The 18,182-nt window shown below is 43.5% G+C and overlaps 1 protein-coding gene across 1 annotated transcript in view; it reads right to left on the bottom strand.

Moving 5' to 3' along the window:
- Positions 1-18,182, bottom strand: part of LAMA2 (laminin subunit alpha 2) — a 772,405-nt gene that overhangs the window by 422,470 nt on the left and 331,753 nt on the right. The window contains exon 16 of the mRNA XM_044291170.1: positions 7,043-7,129. Within this exon, the coding sequence (XP_044147105.1) occupies positions 7,043-7,129 (87 nt within the window). The remainder of the gene's footprint in view (positions 1-7,042; positions 7,130-18,182) is intronic.

Raw genomic sequence — 18,182 nt, 5'->3', positions numbered from 1 at the left:
GAAATAGTCTATTAAAAAATAGTAATAGAAAACAAAGACAGACATACAGTTTCTGGCTGACAGAGATACACTTATGAAAAAAAAAAAAAAAAAAAAAATACTTTCTATATTGTTTTCTATATTTCCGGTCTTATGCTACAGGGTATACCATCTAATTGATGTTACATTTTATATTATTTTTTTATTTTTTATATTGTATGCCATATCGTATAATGTGATGCTATATGAAAATTATAAAATCAACTGATGCACAACAAAATCCCTGAGGATGGTGAAAAATTGAGGAAACAACAGAATTACAGGGAAAAAAAATAAAAACCAATTGTGAACGGGACCTCACAGCGAAAACAAGTGTGACCAATTAAGCAATCAAGATGAGAGCATAAGAACCAAGACATCACCACTCACAGGCAACCCACTGATGAAGAGATAGCATCTCGAAACGCGTCTGGGTGTTACCTGTGAGACGGTGCATGGCCATGTACTAAAGGACCGAGACCCGATAATCCTAATAGAGACGGGAAGAACGCTAGTCAACTCACACACACGTATTGGGACTCACGAAACAACTATCTGAAACAAGATTCTCGCGAGACCAAAGGCGAGATCCCGACAGAGCCGGAAGTAAGACAAACATACCGGAGAAAGGTGGAAGCGTGGGACGCCACGGCAGCAACCGAGTACGGGATACACAGAGTGAGACCATACGGGACACAGTGAGTAAAACTCTCAATTGATAGAAATACATGTGGAGCTACACCATACCCCTGTGACGATACCAACACAGGTGGAACTTCAAATACCATTTCGGACCATTGATCTTGCTTGGATGGCACACTTGGAGCCTTAAGGGAATCAGGGCAGAGGACCGATACTCTGTCTAATACGAACTATTGCTTGAAAACCACATTGTGCACCTGTTGCAGTGATTTTTTACCTAACTATTGGTTTCAAATTGTCAATCCATAAGGAGCTAAACAAATAGCCCTATAAACAAGCCGCTTGACCATAGATGACTGCGATTCATCAGTCACACTAAACAAGTGGGATACGGATGCAGTGATATATGGTGCAGCGAATTATCAGGACAGCATAATAGCGATTGCTTTTTGACTATTGCAAGTTTCGAACTGAATGTGTGTATCATTTTTTTTACCATTTTTATGTTTTTATATTTGTTTTTATATCTATTTAAGAAGTGCACAAATAGTTATTATTTAATAAAAGTTTTATAAATTTAAAACAATCCCACGTGTACTCCGACTGTTTGAGTGCCGGTTCCACTTTATACATAATAATGCTTTCCATTTTAATTGCTAAGTGGCTATTGATGTCAACAATATACTAATGCAGTATTACAGATATGGTATATCCAAGTGCATAGAAGCTTTACCGTACAGTTATTCTATCAAGATTCTATAGTCTTATTTGTAATAAATCTGTATTAAAACTGGTTTCTATAGTAACCTAATCTGCTTTCCTGGGTGAGAACTGAAATTCAGAAATGGTATGGCTTCAGCAAGGCATAGTTGCTGGAGCTGTTTGTTATTAAAAGTTGTATGGGCTGGATATCTTTGGACTGGGAGACAAGTTGGTAGTGGGAGGCTTCCAGTCCACACCCAGTCCATTACAGGTTCCCTGGCCCCAGATGAGGCCAACTGGGTTAATCTAGCTGGGATAAATCAACCCTCTGTGTATAAGTCTGGAGGGAGAGGAAGTGACCCTACAGAAAGGGAAGCCTAAGAGGCTTGCGTGGTCACAGCCAGGAGGGCTGTTAGACAGTGCGGCTTAGTGAAGCCGGATCTCTCCCCTAGACTTATGTTTGGTGAGCTGACCTGCTAAGGATTGGAGTCTGAGACCTTGTGTGCAAACTATGCTTTAGAGGTGAGTCAGGGAGAAGACCTCTGTATTAGCTAGGACCCAGATAGGCAGGTGTTTATTTTGGTTTGGATTTATGTTTGTGCTGGTGCTAAAGTGCCAACATAAAGCACCATTTGGACTTGAACCCCATTGTCAAAGGTGAAGTCTGTGATTGCGACCCCCCCACCCCGTGAGAGATCGATCCTTTACATTTATATATTGTGGGGATTTGCTCTGGTAGACAGGATAGCGGATGCAGTACATGGGCAACCACAAAGTCTTTAACTAAAACAGTTCAGTGTTTTATTCACACATAGGGAAAAACATAAAGTAACGGTTTGCAGTCTTGGTGTGTGTTCATACCATGAAAAGTCCACAGAATAAAAACTTTCACCTGGTCAGCAGTTTTTCCACCTGCAGTCCACAGCAGGCTTTAGGGCAGCAGGCATCTGTCACCCTTTAGCATGGCACAAGTTCTCAGTTCCAAAAACACACAGAGACTGACAGCGCTCCACTGTCAGATGGAGGATAATCCACATCCAGCTGAGACTGCTGGCTGGGATTTATATGGGCCAATAAAGACCCGGCCTGGAGCGTGGGGAGAAACCACCCACCCAGCACTTTGGCTACTCCCAGTAAGAGCCGGCCTGGATCGGCTTTATAGCGACACTAACAACAAACAGTGTCAAACAGCACTAGCTGCCGCTGACACTTAAAACTACCGGCTCTTACCTCACCGAGGCCACTGAACCGTCACTGACTTGCGTCCCTTCAAAAGGCTTGTCAATGGTGCGGCAACTGTAGCAAAATTGGGGACAAACCTCATATACTACCCCACCATACCCAGGAACGACTTTACTTGCCAAGTAGTGACAGGTCGGGGCCAATTCCTAATTGCCTCAATTTTGTTCACCTGAGGTTTGATAATTCCGCGCCAAATTACATACCCGAGGTATTTGGTCTCTTCTAACCCTATAGCGCACTTTTTTGCGTTAGCGGTTAAGCCAGCCTTCCAAATGGGATGCACTACAGCCGATACTTTAGGTAGGTGACTTTCCAGTCGGTGCTGTGGATAACTATATCGTCCAGGTACGCCAAAGTGTACCGACGATGTGGACGGAGTACAATGTCCATTAGCCTTTGAAACGTGGCGGGAACGCCATGTAGACAAAAGGGTAATACCTTGTACTGATACAGCCCCTCTGGTGTGATTAAAGCCGTTTTTTCCTTGGCAGCCTCCGTAAAGGGTACCTGCCAGTACCCTTTGGTGAGGTCCAACACAGAAAAATACCGGGCTTAGCCCAACTTCTCAATAAGCTCATCCACTCGGGGTATGGGACATGTGTCAAACTTGGACACCTTATTCAGTTTGCGGAAATCATTACAGAACCGCAATGTCCTGTCCGGCTTGGGTATTAAGACTATCGGACTGGCCCATTCACTTTTTGACTCTATAAATGACACCTAGCTGGAGCATTAGCTGCACTTCCTCCGCGATGGCTTGTCGCCGAGCCTCGGGTACCCGGTATGGTTTTAACCGGACTTTTGCCTGAGGCTCAGTGATAATGCCATGTCGGACTATGGAAGTGCGTCCAGAGAGGTCCAAGAACACATCCGTGTCTGACTAATGAACTTCCTGGCTTCCTGAGCCTGTTTAGAGGAGAGGCTGTTGTCAATTTTCACTGTGGCAGCTGCTTCCCTTGCTTCAGACAGAGGGGCCGAAACTGCTTCCCCTAGAAACCCTTGTCGTGGGCTGTCTTCAGTACCGGTTTCCCTATCTTTCCATGGTTTGAGCAGATTCACATGGTACACCTGCTTCGGCTTTAGCCTCCCTGTCTGATGTACCTTGTAATCTACAATCTCCAATTTTACCAAGTACCTTGTAGGGCTCCTGCCACCTAGCTAGGAACTTACTGTCTGCAGTTGGTGCCACAACCAACACTCGACCACCCGGGTTAAAGTTACGGACCCGCGCCTGCCGATTATATACCCTACTCTGGCCTCGTTGCGCTGCCTCCATATGCTCCCTAACCAGAGGAAAAACTGTTTGTATCTGTCCTTGCATCTGGGTGATGTACTCAACCACACTTTTGTGCGGTTTTGGTTGTTGTTCCCATGCCTCTTTGGCCACGTCCAACAGACCGCGAGGGTGTCTGCCATATAGCAGTTTGAAGAGCAAGAACCCAGTAGAGGCCTGGGGCACCTCTTGCACTGAAAACATGAGATAGCGCAAAAGAAGGTCCCAGTCCCTCTCATCTTTAGAGACCAGTCTTTTTAGCATATTTTTTTAATGTTTGATTACACCTCTCTATCAGGCCATCCATTTGCGGATGATACACGGACGTCCATAGCTGTTTATCTGGAGAAACTTACAGAGTTCCCTCATGACCTTGGACATAAATGAGGTCCCTTGGTCAGTCAGAACCTCCTTAGGCAGACCCACTCGAGAAAAAACATCTCTATCAACTCCTTAGCTATGTGTTTGGCTGATGTATTATGCAATGCCTCCGGGTACCGAGTGGCGTAGTCGAGGACGACAAAGATGTCATTTAGCGGACTTCGGTACCGGGCCTACGAGATCCATATTGATTCTCTCGAACCGAACCTCGATAATCTGGAGGGGTACCTGGGGACTACGGAAATGTGGCTGGGAGCTCGTTATCTGGCAGGTTGGGCAAGACTTACAATATTCTTCTACCTCTCTGAACACACCGGGCAAGTAAAACCGTTGTTGTATCCGGTCCTGTGTTTTCTGCATTCCCAGATGACTCTCGAGAACATGCTAATGGGCTGGTTTACCCAAAATAACATATATTAATGAACCACACAATGGGCAAACACTGTCTCTGCCCCCGGCTGTTGTGGTTCACCATTTATTATTAACACATTTTCCCAGGCTCAGGATAGGGTTGGGTCCCAGTGGGTGCAGTACCAAAATTATCCCCGGAGACATTGAGGTGGGCTAGCTCCAGACCTGGCGGCAAGTCCTCCATGTCTCCCACCATCACACTTAGCGGGGTTGTCTCCCCCTCTTCGGTCTCAGGTTCCCAGGGTTCTGGTCTCTCCCATGAGCTGGGCCACTCTGCTAGGGTTACATCTGTCTCATGGGTATCGGTAACTTTTGTATCTGGCCACTGTTATAGGTAAAAGTTAAGGGGGGCATGTGCTGTGGAGATCATTGTTAAGGGGTCGGGACACTGTAGAGGTCACTGTTAAGAGGAGGGACACAGAAAAGTTAAAAAGTATGGCTCCAGGAATGCAGGGAGTAAAAAACAAAAAGGGAAGATAGCTGCGCCAGGAAGGGGCTCAATCTCTTTTGTACCACATGAAAAGTAATGTCCATTGTTCAAATGTTATGGTCTGCAATCATTTCTTTAAAGGGGTTGTCCAGGAATAGAAAGAGTGTTTTGTTTAGTTTTTTTCCAAACACAGCATCACACCTGCCCACCGGTTGTGTGTGGTGTTACAGATCAGCCATATTCACTTCAATTGAGCTGAGCTACAATTCCAAGTACAACACATGAATAGGTGTGTTGCTGTTTTTGAAATAAAGTGCTCATCTTTTTCCAATCATGGACTACCACTTTAAAAGGGAACCCATTACCTCGATCACCCTTACATAAAGCTAAGTGCCCATTGGTATATTCATTGGGAGATTTTACCAATTTGGATGTCAAATTCTCAGATATGTGTGCCATTTTTCAAAATAGGCTGCATATAGTATAAAATATTTGTTATTTACACAGAATAAAATATGCCAGCCATAGCATTTTATACACAGTATATTACATAGATAATATGTAGAATACAATTACCATATACCTATGCCTTACTTTTGATGTAAAAAAGTCACAAAACCAGATTTTGTGACCTGTTAAATACCATTGCGACTAAATCTGGTCAACTGGTGATGTTATGCCCCCTTCACCAGTTTCCAAAAAGGGAGTATAGTGTGGGCAGATTGAAAGCGGAGGGCCATTGGCCCAAGCAAATTTATCATAATTTACGTAAATGATGATTGAAATCTATGTTAGCTATAAACTGGATTAGATTTCAGTTTGAGACCAACCCTAGCAGCATAGGGCCCATCAAGACAGTGTAGCATACTCTGGTCTTGTTTAAATCAGGGCCTATGTGTATTTCAGCCAGTTATATCTGGAGCACAAATGTAATATACTCCATATTTTGGTCGATATTTGGAAGACAAATCCCAAATAGTCATGTGCATGAGGCCTTAGAGCACGTGTAATACTCTGCTATCTGATCCATAGTATAGAACCTCTTTGATCTTCAAAGACTTGGCAGTCTCTGAAAAACTCAGTGACTTGAAAAACATCATTTGTGAGACTTTCCAAGTAACAGTTTGTTCAACACACAAGAGTGCAGTGAAGTACTATGACTAGGCGGATAAAGAACAAACCTATTTTTACAGTCCCAGATGTCTCTCTGACCCTTTTTATACTACTGAGTCAAATTATTACATTTGTGACACAAAACCAAAAGCAGTTTGTAAATGAAATACGATCTGTGATGTTTATTTCAGCTGTTCCTTTTGAGAGTTTATAGCTCTAAAGTTAGAATCGGCTTAAAACATACTGCTTTAATAGAAGACCTAACCAGGAAAAGCTGGCCATGTTTATACAGGTTTACCTTCTAATTGATAGTATTCGATTTCGTTTTATGTTTAAAAACACACATGGAAATTAGTGTCCAGTTATGTATTGCCATTTTCTTTTTTATGTGCAACCCTATCTGATCATGAGGAAATGAGCACTTCCTCTAGGAGCAAGTGGAGATTATCACATAGCTATAAATCTGTTATGTCATTACACGTGATTGGGCATTGACTGGAACCAGGAAAATACTGATTATCAATACTGTGATCATATGGCAGAAAAAAAATTGCTGTTCAACTTTTTAGAACAGTTTTCATTTGAGAATTGGAATCAGCCCTGTAGTCTACATAATGTAGAAGGTTCACTTGTAGTCTTGATGCATCATGAAAGCACTACTACTGCTTCTAACACTTTTCTACATTTCTACAGCTTTATTTCTAGAAAGCTAATTACTAAAAGCTTAAGGTTTTACGAGGCACAAAGACAGAAACACAACTTAATTTAACCCATTGAAATTACACTAAGCTTTAAACTAAGAGGTGAATATGATAAAGGCAAGTTCTTACCGTTCACAGCGCAGCCCTGTGTATCCAGGTGGACAGGCGTCACAAACTAATCCACGGGTTGGGTCCAGGTAGCATGATGGACTAAAACTTTGTTGTTGACCATAGATAAAACAAGGGAGAAGGAATGAGAAGATTAGAAAAATCATCAGCATGGTTGGACTTGTTCTTCAGAATTCATTACTCTGTAAACATGGAGACCTGGGAAGAACCTTTCTGCCTTAGACACACACATTTAGCTCCGGCTCCAGCCAATAGCTGATGGAATGACTCTACTATTTCTGCCGACACTGGATATAGTACAGTGAGTGGCAGCATCCCAATGGCATGTTATGATGGGGCTTACTTTAGACTGTCACAGATCCTGTTCACTAGCGAATAAGCAGGAATGTACAGCTGTTTGTCTGTTCCCTGAAGGCCACTGCCAGAATATACCGTGTGCCTGTCTTTCAATGGAAAATGACAATAGTTTCATTGGAAGCAAAAAGATTAATAAAAAATTGAAGAATTAAGAGAGTATGTAGTACTGTGCAAAAGTTTTAGGCAGGAAATGCTACAAAGTAAGAATTCTTCAAAAAATTGTGTAACTAGTTCATTTTAATCAATTAACAAAATGCATTGTGAATGTATGAAAGAGAAATCTACATTAAATCAATATTTAGTGTGGCCACCATTTGCCTTCAAAACAGCATCAATTCTTTTAGGTACCCTTGAACACAGTTTTTGCCTATATGTTTAGGGTCTTTTTAATGCTGCAGAATATTTTTATTTATTTTTGCAAATTAGGCACCTCTCTGATGGTATTGCACGATGTGCTTCTAAGCATTGAGGACACTATTAATCCTGACCAAATCCCCATGTCCATTTGCTGAAATATGTTCCACACACAAAAAGAATCTCCACTATGGTTCACTGTTGCCTGCAGACATTCAGTATTTTACCACTCTTCGGCAAACAAACTGTCTACTGTTACAGCCAGATATTTCAAATTTTGATGGTTCTGCACATAGTTCCTATATTTTTCATGCAAAGTTAAGTCTTTTGGCCTTTTTTCCACATTAAAGGTATGGCAATTCTTCTATGAAGACCATTAATGGCCAGACTGCTCTGAACAGTACATGGGTATACCTGGGTCTCACTGGCTTTTGCCAGTTCTGAGCTGATGGCACTGCTGGGCATCTTTGATTTCAACGGGAAGTAAGCATAGTGTGTTTTTCATCTGCTCCACTAAGTTTGCAGCAAAGAAAATTAGGGATTGGTCAAGAGCAATGTTGTCCTTAATGCTAATAAAAATAGGCAGATACTTATCCATCATGCAGAAAACAAAAAGATTAAGAGTTCCCCTGTGTTAATTGCTATAGAAGCACGGACACAGCCTGGACTCAACTGATCAAATACTCAAATAGAAAATAGAAAAGGTGAAGTCCAGCTTCTTGAGATGACCATGGTCATGAGTTAGGACAGAGATTGAGTGTTCCGAAACATGTAGATTGTATATCTGATTTAGCAACTGGATTTTACCGCATGAAATAAAGGAATTTGCATCTCAAGAAGCTGGACTTCACCTTTTCTATTTGAGTATTATCCATCATGCAATACCACCAGGGAGGAATCTAATTGGCTCCAAATTTATTCAACAAATTTTATTTTTGAAAGCATTCTTACTTTCCACTCCTGTCAAAAGCTTTTGCACAGTAATACATGTTGTGAAAATATTAGCGTTGATCAAGCATGCTCGGCTGAACACCAGTTCGGCTCGAGCATCTCGATGCTCGGCACATGGCGGTATTCGGCCAAATATCGCATGTGCTTAAGTGCACTGCTCGAGTCTCCTCCCGGCACGTTTCTTGGCTGCTATGCAGCCAATAAACGTGCAGGTAAGTACTGCCCTAACTTATGCACACTAGTGTAGATAGAGTATGCTCTGCCGAACACTAGTTCGGATCGAGCATCTCAATGCTCGGTTCATGGCGGTACTCGGCCGAGTACCACATGTGCTCGAGCGCAATGCTTGAGTCTCCTACCTGCACGTTTCTTCGTTGCTACACAGCCAATAGACGTGCTGGGAGGTACTGGCATGCACTGTAGTGCTGTAGCCATGTTGGTTACTGGCATTACAGTGATTGGCTGACCGGAACACGTCATCGCGTGCTATATAGCACCCAATAACGAGTGTTCAGCTCAGTCTTAGTCAGGGAGAGTTGTGCTGAGGAAGGGACAGACAGTGTAGAATATTTATGGTAGAAAAACTTTTCAGAGACCCAAAAGTCCTTTTAAGGACTATTGTTGTGTGTGGCAGCAGCAATATATATTTTTTGCGCAAACTGCGCTAAATAGCTGAATCTATACAGACCCAAAAGCCATTTTAAGGACTATTGTGTATGGCAGCAATATCTATTTTTAGCACATCCTGCGCTAAATAGCGTGCAATAGTTAGGCTGATGCATACAGCGACCTTAGCTGTGCCACATCTCCAGTATAAAATGTGCACATTTAAAAAATATCTGACATCTGTAGTGTCCCACTTATGTGTATGGGCCACTCCAAAATGCTATTTCCATTTTATGTCATTTTGCACTAATTACTGTATTTGCCTTTATCATATGCTGCTAAATTCCTACTTCAGGCTGTTCAAATGTACTACACTTTACCAACGCTAGAGGTCACTATTACATAATTTAAATAGGCCAGCCACAGGAAAAGATAGTGTGTGTAGAGAGAAGTAAGAAGGAGGGAGGAGACACCTGTCTCTGTCCTCCTGGGCTTTGCCCCGGGAGTTAATCTACTTGAACTTGTGGAGATTAGAGAAGTTCTATGGGCTCCACAGCACCAAGTGACCCGTAGAAGATTCAAGCACCTGGACACATCCTGACAACTAAGTACAAAGTTGTGTATAACCATTCCTTTTATGGACTATAGTTCAGACAACCATTTCAAAGAATGGTGCAGAGAGTTTGCCTGCCATGAGGGACCGTCCTTGGGTTGTTTACTATTAGTACCAGAGGATTCATATTATTGCGAGAATAGAAAGCCTTAGCTTGCTGCTAATTCAAGTGCTGCTTGTCTAAGTGCATTGTAGATATTCAGGAGATACTCAGGAGGTAATCTGGAGGTGGATACAATCTAAACAAGTAAGATTTGTTTGTTTAAAATCTTTCCCCTCTTTACAATGGCAGACCTGGTTCTGTGCAGGAATTGTTATGCTTTTATTTCAGGTTCCACTCTTCAGAGGTTTGGATACTGTCTGATCTGTACACAGCTCTCCATAATGCAGCAGGAAATTACCTTTTTGAAATATGAGATTTTTAAATTAACCACTAAACAAACTCAGGCTGAGAACATTGCAATGCCACTGCTACAGAAGCCCCCTAGAAATGGAAGATGGGTTACTGTAGGTTCTGTTAGACTGAGAGTTGTGGATAGAAGGCATGTCCCACAGTCTGTGGCTCTCCATAATTCATTTGCAGCACTTTCAGAGTGCAAGAGCAACATGGAGGATGGCTCAAGCACAGTGGGTGAGAAACAATCATCTCCCATGCCTAAAGTATGCAAGACTGCAGCCAAAGACAAAAAGGAGAAGGTGAGGATTGATAGTAAGCAGCTGTTGGTGGGCGATTCCATCATAAGAGGTGTGAAGTTTGAGGAGAATGGTGTTGTGAGATGTCTCCCTGGTGCTACCGCTAGCAGGGATAGACGACGGATCCTAAATATTGTTAGGCAAGCAAAGCAGGAAAGGGAAGTGGATGTTATTCTCCATCTTGGGACAAACGATCTGGCATGCAATGAGGTTTCAAAGGTGAAGGAATCTTTTCACACACTTGGAAAGGAAATACGGGAGGTTGCATCAACTGTTTCATTCTCTGCAGTTTTGCCTGTGCAGAACCTTCAGCATGACAGGAAGATGCACATTAAGGAATTCAATGTATGGCTTGGTGAATGGTGTCTGAACCAAGTGTTTGGCTTTGTGTCTCATGTTAGCTCTTGTTGGAATGGAAAAGAACAGTACAAGAAAGATGGTTTGCATCTTTCTCTCAAGTGAACGAATGTCCTCGGTGAACAGTTCCAAGTATTTGCTAAGAAGCATTTAAACTAGGAAAGGGGGGCAAAAGAGTGATAATCCAGCAGTCCGACTGCCCCCCGGAACAATGCCAGAAGAGGCCAGTAGCACAAAGGTTAAGAAATGACAAGCTCAGAGTCTTGTCTACAAATGCTCGCAGTCTAGGGAATAAGATCAATGAACTTGAGGCTATAATGGCATCTGAGAATATAGATGTAGTGGCTGTTACTGAGACGTGGTTCAAGGGGAGTAATGACTGGGATACATCAATACCTGGGTTCTCTCTATACAGGAAAGACAGAGTAGGCAAGAAGGGGGGAGGGGTGGCCCTGTATGTGAAAGATAACATAAAATCTAATTTGATACAAGTTAGCGAGAACAATTTGGAGTCAGTTTGGGTTACCTTGCAGCTTGATAATCATAAGGTAACTCGTGTAGGTGTGATATATAGACCACCTAGCCAAGTCAAAGAATTAGATGATCTACTAGTTGAGGAAATAGCTAAAATGACATTGAAGGGGGAAGTTATCATTATGGGAGACTTCAATCTTCCAGATGTAAACTGGAAAACCAAAATAGCTAGTTCTGCCAGGAGTACAGATATTCTAAATTCCCTACTGGGATTATCTCTACAGCAAGTAGTGGAGGAGCCAACCCGGAAGGAGGCCATTTTAGATTTAGTATTCACAAATGGGAATTTGGTATCTGATATTACTGTAGGGGAAAGCTTGGGATCTAGTGATCACCAGTCAGTGTGGTTTACTATAAGTACAGTGACTGAGTCACACCACACAAAAACAAAAGTTTTAGATTTTAGAAAAACTGACTTTTCTCAAATTAGATTAGCGGTACACGAGTCCCTATCAGACTGGAACAGTTTCATTGGAGTCCAGGAGAAATGGGACTACTTAAAAGTGGCACTATTGAAGGCAACAGAAAATTGCATTAGGCTTGTCAGTAAAAGCAAAAAAAGGAAGAGACCACTGTGGTACTCAGCAGAAGTGGCCAAAATCATTAAAAACAAAAAAGATAGCATTTAGGAATAAAAAAAAAAACAAAACAAAATGAGGATGACAGACGAATTTATAAGATTAGGCAGAGAGAGGCCAAACAAGTTATAAGAGCTTCTAAAGCACAGGCAGAAGAGAAATTAGCTCAGTCAGGGAAAAAAGGCGATAAGGCATTCTTCAGATACATAAATGAAAAAAGGAAACTAAAACAAGGAATTACCAAATTAAAAACTAAAGAAGGAAGGTATACGGAAGAAGATAAAGAACTAGCTGACTGCCTCAATGAATACTTCTGTTCAGTTTTTACAAAGGAAAATGAAGGAGAAGGACCTCAGTTAGGAAAGAAGACTAATGAATCTTTTGACGCATGTGTCTTTACAGAGGAAGAGGTTCTAAGTCAACTGTCTAAAATTAATACAAATAAGTCACAGGGGCCTGATGGGATACACCCAAAGCTATTAAAAGAGCTCAGCGGTGAACTAGCAAAACCATTAACAGATTTATTTAACCAATCACTGGCAACAGGAGTCGTCCCAGAAGATTGGAAATTAGCAAATGTTGTGCCCATTCACAAGAAAGGTAGTAAGGAGGAATCGGGCAACTATAGGCCAGTAAGCCTGACATCAATAGTGGGGAAATTAATGGAAACCATACTTAAGGAGAGGATTGTGGACCATCTAAAATCCCATGGATTGAAAGATGAAAAACAGCATGAGTTTACTTCAGGGAGATCATGTCAAACTAATCTTATTTATTTTTTTGATTGGGTGACTAAAATAATAGATGGAGGAGGTGCAGTAGACATCGCTTATCTAGACTTTAGTAAGGCTTTTGATACTGTCCCACATAGAAGGCTTATCAATAAAGTGCAGTCATTGGGCTTGGACTCCCATATTGTTGAATGGATTAGGCAGTGGCTGAGGGACAGACAACAGAGGGTTGTAGTCAATGGAGTATATTCAGACCAAGGTCTTGTTACCAGTGGGGTACCTCAGGGATCTGTTCTGGGACCCATATTGTTTAATATCTTTATCAGCGAAATTGCAGAAGGCCTCAATGGTAAGGTGTGTCTTTTTGCTGATGATACAAAGATTTGTAACAGGGTTGATGTTTCTGGAGGAATACAACAAATGGAAAAGGACTTAGGAAAACTAGAGGAATGGTAAAAAATCTGGCAACTAAAATTTAATGTTGATAAGTGCAAGATAATGCACCTAGGACGTAAAAACCCAAGAGCAGAATATAAAATCAGTGATACAGTCCTAACCTCAGTATCTGAGGAAAGGGATTTAGGGATCATTATTTCAGAAGACTTAAAGGTAGGCAGACAATGTCACAGAGCAGCAGGAAATGCTAGCAGAATGCTTGGGTGTATAGCAAGAGGAATTATCAGTAGAAAGAGGGAGGTGCTCATGCCGCTCTACAGAGCACTAGTGAGACCTCATTTGGAGTATTGTGCTCAGTACTGGAGACCATATTTCCAGAAGGATATTGATACTTTGGAGAGAGTTCAGAGAAGAGCTACTAAACTGGTACATGGATTGCAGGATAAAACTTACCAGGAAAGATTAAAGGAACGTAACATGTATAGCTTGGAAGAAAGACGAGACAGAGGGGATATGATAGAAACTTTTAAATACATAAAGGGAATCAACAAGGTAAAAGAGGAAAGAATATTTAAAAGAAGAAAAACTGCTACAAGAGGACATAGTTTTAAGTTAGAGGGGCAAAGGTTTAAAAGTAATATCAGGAAGTATTACTTTACTGAGAGAGTAGTGGATGCATGGAATAGCCTTCCTGCAGAAGTGGCAGCTGCAAATACAGTGAAGGAGTTTAAGCATGCATGGGATAGGCATAAGGCCATTCTTCATATAAGATAGGGCCAGGGGCTATCCATAGTATTTAGTATATTGGGCAGACTAGATGGGCCAAATGGTTCTTATCTGCAGACACATTCTATAAACCAAGTAGAGTATCTTCACCACTCCTGCATAAGTAAGTTGAGCTGGAACCTACATACAGCGCCTGCTGCACATCCAGTGTACTTTTTCCGTGGACGGTGCCCGCTGCAGACAGTGACATTAGCTGCGCCACATCTCCAGTGTAAAGTGTGCACATCCAAAAAATATCTGACATCCAGTGTACTTTTTCCGTAGACAGTGTCCACTGCAGACAGTGACATTAGCTGCTTTACTTCTCCAGTGTAAAGTGTGCGCATCCAGAAAATATCTGTGACATACAATGTGCTTTTTTAATAAACGGTGTCTGCTTCTGACTGTGACAAAACCAGTGCCATATCTGCAGTGTAACATGTGTGCTTAAAAAATGTATCTGTGACATACAGTGTACTTTTTCAATAGACAGTGTCCGCTTCTGACAGTGACATAACCAGTGCCACATCTGCAGTGTGCGCTGAAAAAATGTATCTGTGACATCCAGTGTACTTTTTCCGTAGACTATGTCTGCTGCGGACAGTGACATTACCAGCGCCACATCTGCCGTGTAACATGTGCGCTGAAAAAATGTATCTGTGACATACAGTGTACTTTTTCAATTGACGGTGTCCGCTTCTGACAGTGACATTACCAGCACCACATCTGCAGTGTATGTGTGTGCTGAAAAAATTTATATGTGACATACAGTGTACTTTTTCCGTAGACGGTCTCTGCTGCGCACAGTGACATTAGCAGCACCACATCTGCAGTGTATTGTGTGTGCTGAAAAAAATGCATCTGTGACATACAGTGTACTTTTTTGCGTAGACGCTGCGGACAGTGACATTACCAGTGGTACCTCTCCTGTATAACGTTTCCTCATCCCAAATACCTGTGACATTCCCTGTAATTTCTTATTGGCCGCTGGTGACAGCATTGACATTATCTGTGGGATATATTCTGTGTGACGTTTCCACATCCCAAATACCTTTTTAAATTTGTTTGCGCATACACTTCCAAATCCTACGCTACTGTACGTGTGACAGACTTTCAATCATATATAACATTTAATATGAAGAAGGCGATCAGTAAGGGACGGAGCAGTGGCCGTGATGCTGATGGTGCATGCAGAGACAGTGGCCCTGGGCGCGGTGAAACTGTGGCTGCTGCCAGAGCACAAGAAAAACAATCATCTACGATTTCTAGCTTCATGTCCCAGTTTGCAGGCCGGCGCAGGACACCACTCTTGAAGTCAGACCAGTGTGACCCGGTGGTCGGTTGGATTGCAGCAGATAATGCTTCCAGTCGGTTAAGCACCACACTGTCTACCACCAAGTCCAGTCTCAGTAGCCATGAGTTTGCTCAATCCAATCATCACCCTGATCCTCCTCCCTCCGACCATGGAAAGTCTGGGCAAACAAGTGATCCCTCACTCGGATATTCCGAGGAGCTCTTTTCAGCGACATTCCTTGATTTGGCCCTCTTCCCAAGCATGCTTGAAGAGGGACAGATCTTGTGCCCTGATTCCTAAACTCTTTAGCATCCACAATCACAAGAAAATGATGGTGGGGAACAGCAATTACTGTTTAATGAGGTCGATGATGATGAGACACAGTTGCCAATAACTCAACGGCAATAACTGTCTCAAGAGGTTGATGAAGAGGATGAGACACAGTTGTCAATTACTGAGGTTGTGGTTAGGTCAGCAAATCAGGAGGATGAGCAGAGTGAGGAAGTTGAAGAGGAGGTGGTGGATGATGAAGTCACTGACCCAACCTGGGAAGGTGGAAAGCTGAGCAAGGACAGCAGTACAGAGAGGGAGGGATCTGCTGCACCGAAACAGGCTGGAAGAGGCAGTGGGGTGCCAAAAGGGAGAAGGTGGGCCACACCAAACAGTCCTGCAACTGTTCCACGGAGCACCCCCTTGCGGTAATCTCCCTTACCAAGGGGTAGGTGTTCCGCAGTATAGCGCTTTTTTGAGGAAAGTGCGGACGACAGAAGAATGAGCCGGAGCGTGAACACTATCAACCTCAGCACCACCAGCCTTTTCCGCCACATGGCAGCCAATCCCCTGTCAAAGGCACAGGCCCGGATGCATCCTGCCCTACACCTGGACCTTCGCAAGCACCATCAGCGACCACATCCACTTCCATGTCCAAGCGCAGCGTACAAATGTACTTACCCCAGGCCTTTGAACGCAAGCGCAAATACCCAGCCACCCACCCACAGGCCATAGCATTAAATGCTCAGCTTTCAAAATTACTGGTCCTGGAAATGTTGCCATTTAGGCTCGTGGACACTGAGGCCTTCTGCAGTCTGATGTTAGCGGCTGTCCCGCGTTACTCAGTCCCCAGCCGCCACTATTTTTCAAGGTGTATCGTGCCTGCCTTACACCAACATGTGTCCCATAACATCACACGTGCCCTGACCAACACGGTTACTGGGAAGGTGCACTTAACCACGGACACATGGACAAGTGCATTCGGCCAGGCATGCAACATTTCCCTGATGGCACACTGAGTGAACGTTGTGGAGGCCGGGAGTGAGTCATACCCTGGGATGGCACAGATACTACCGAAGCCAAGGATTGCGGGCCCTACGTCGATCAAGGTTTCCGCCAGCACCTATGTTAGTGGCTCCAACCCCCACTTCTCCTCCTCCGCCTCCTCATCCACTTCCACCTCCGAATTATCCACCAGTCAGCCATCAGTCGGTAGCTGGAAGCAGTGTAGCACTGCAGTGGGGGAGCTGCAACAGACCCTGCTGAAGCTGATATGCTTATGGGGACAAACAGCTAATCGCCGCAGAGCTGTGGCAGGGGATAAGAGACCAGAATTAACTGTAACTCTCGCCACTCAACCTAGAACCAGGCATGGTTGCATCTGATAATGGCCGTAACTTGGTGGAGCTTGGCAAGCTCACACACATCCCATGCCTAGCCCACGTCTTAAACTTAGTGGTTCAGCAGAGGGCAGTAGTGGAATACCAACTGCAACATGGTCGTCGCCTTTCCAGTCAGCTTCCGCTATTCACAAGCGATGAGTGGGCATGGATGTCTGACCTCTGTGAGGCTTTAAGAAACTTTGAGGAATCAATACAGATGGTGAGCGGCGATAACGCTATTATCTGCGTAACCATCCCACTTCTGTATCTACTCAAATGATCGGTGCTCACAGTTAAGGATGACACTTTGCATGTGGAAGAGGTGGAAATGGGGGAAGAAAGTACACAGGGTGATAGCCAGAGCACCCTCAGTTTGTCTTCTCAGTGCGAATTGGACGATAAAGAGGAGGAGGAGTAGGAGACGGTTGCCTCCACTACAGAGGGTAGTACCCATGGAAGTTTAATTCCATCTGTTCAGTGTGGGTGGGCAGAAAAGGAGGAAAAGGATGAGGAGGTTGAGAGTGATCCTCCTGATGATGACAGCGAAGTCTTGCCTGCACACATGGCTGACTTCATGTTAGGCTGCCTTTCCAGCGACCCGTGCGTTATAAGCATTATAGACAACACAGTTTACTGGTTGTTCACCCTTCTCGACCTCTGCTACAAAGAGAACTTCTCATCTCTCATTCCTCTGGTGGAGAGGATGAGCAGAACGGTGCAATACCAGAAGGTCCTTGTTAAAAAATTCCTCCATAAATTTCCATCTGACAACGCTGGTGGCAGAGTCCATAGTTCCTTGGCCAACCGAGTAGGGGAGACAAGGGGAACACACAGCAGTTCCAACAGGGGCAGGGAAACACTCTCCAAAGCTTGGGACAGTTTCATGACACCCCGCCATCACCCTCACCCTGATGCGCAACCTACTGTCACAAGAAGGGAACAATTTTGGAAGATGGTGAAGGAGTACATAGCAGACCGTGTCAGCGTCTTCAATGATTCCTCACTGCCTTACTACTACTGGGTGTACAACTGGACACGTGGCACGAACTCTACACCTTGGAGGTGCTGGCCTGCCATGCCGCCAGCGTTTTGTCTGAGTGGGTATTAAGTGCTACTGGTAGCATTATAACAGATAAGCATATCCGCCTGTCAGCTGAAAATGTTGACAGGTTGACGCTTATAAAAAATGAACAATGCCTGGATTGACCATGACTTCTCGACTCCACCAGAAGAAAGCTGATGAACATAAAGGCACTTTA

Source organism: Bufo gargarizans, chromosome 4, assembly GCF_014858855.1.
Source record: "Bufo gargarizans isolate SCDJY-AF-19 chromosome 4, ASM1485885v1, whole genome shotgun sequence".
Classification (NCBI taxonomy): Eukaryota; Metazoa; Chordata; class Amphibia; order Anura; family Bufonidae; genus Bufo; species Bufo gargarizans.
The sequence above is the reverse complement of the archived record's forward strand: the minus strand, read 5'-3'. Positions and strand labels throughout refer to the sequence as shown.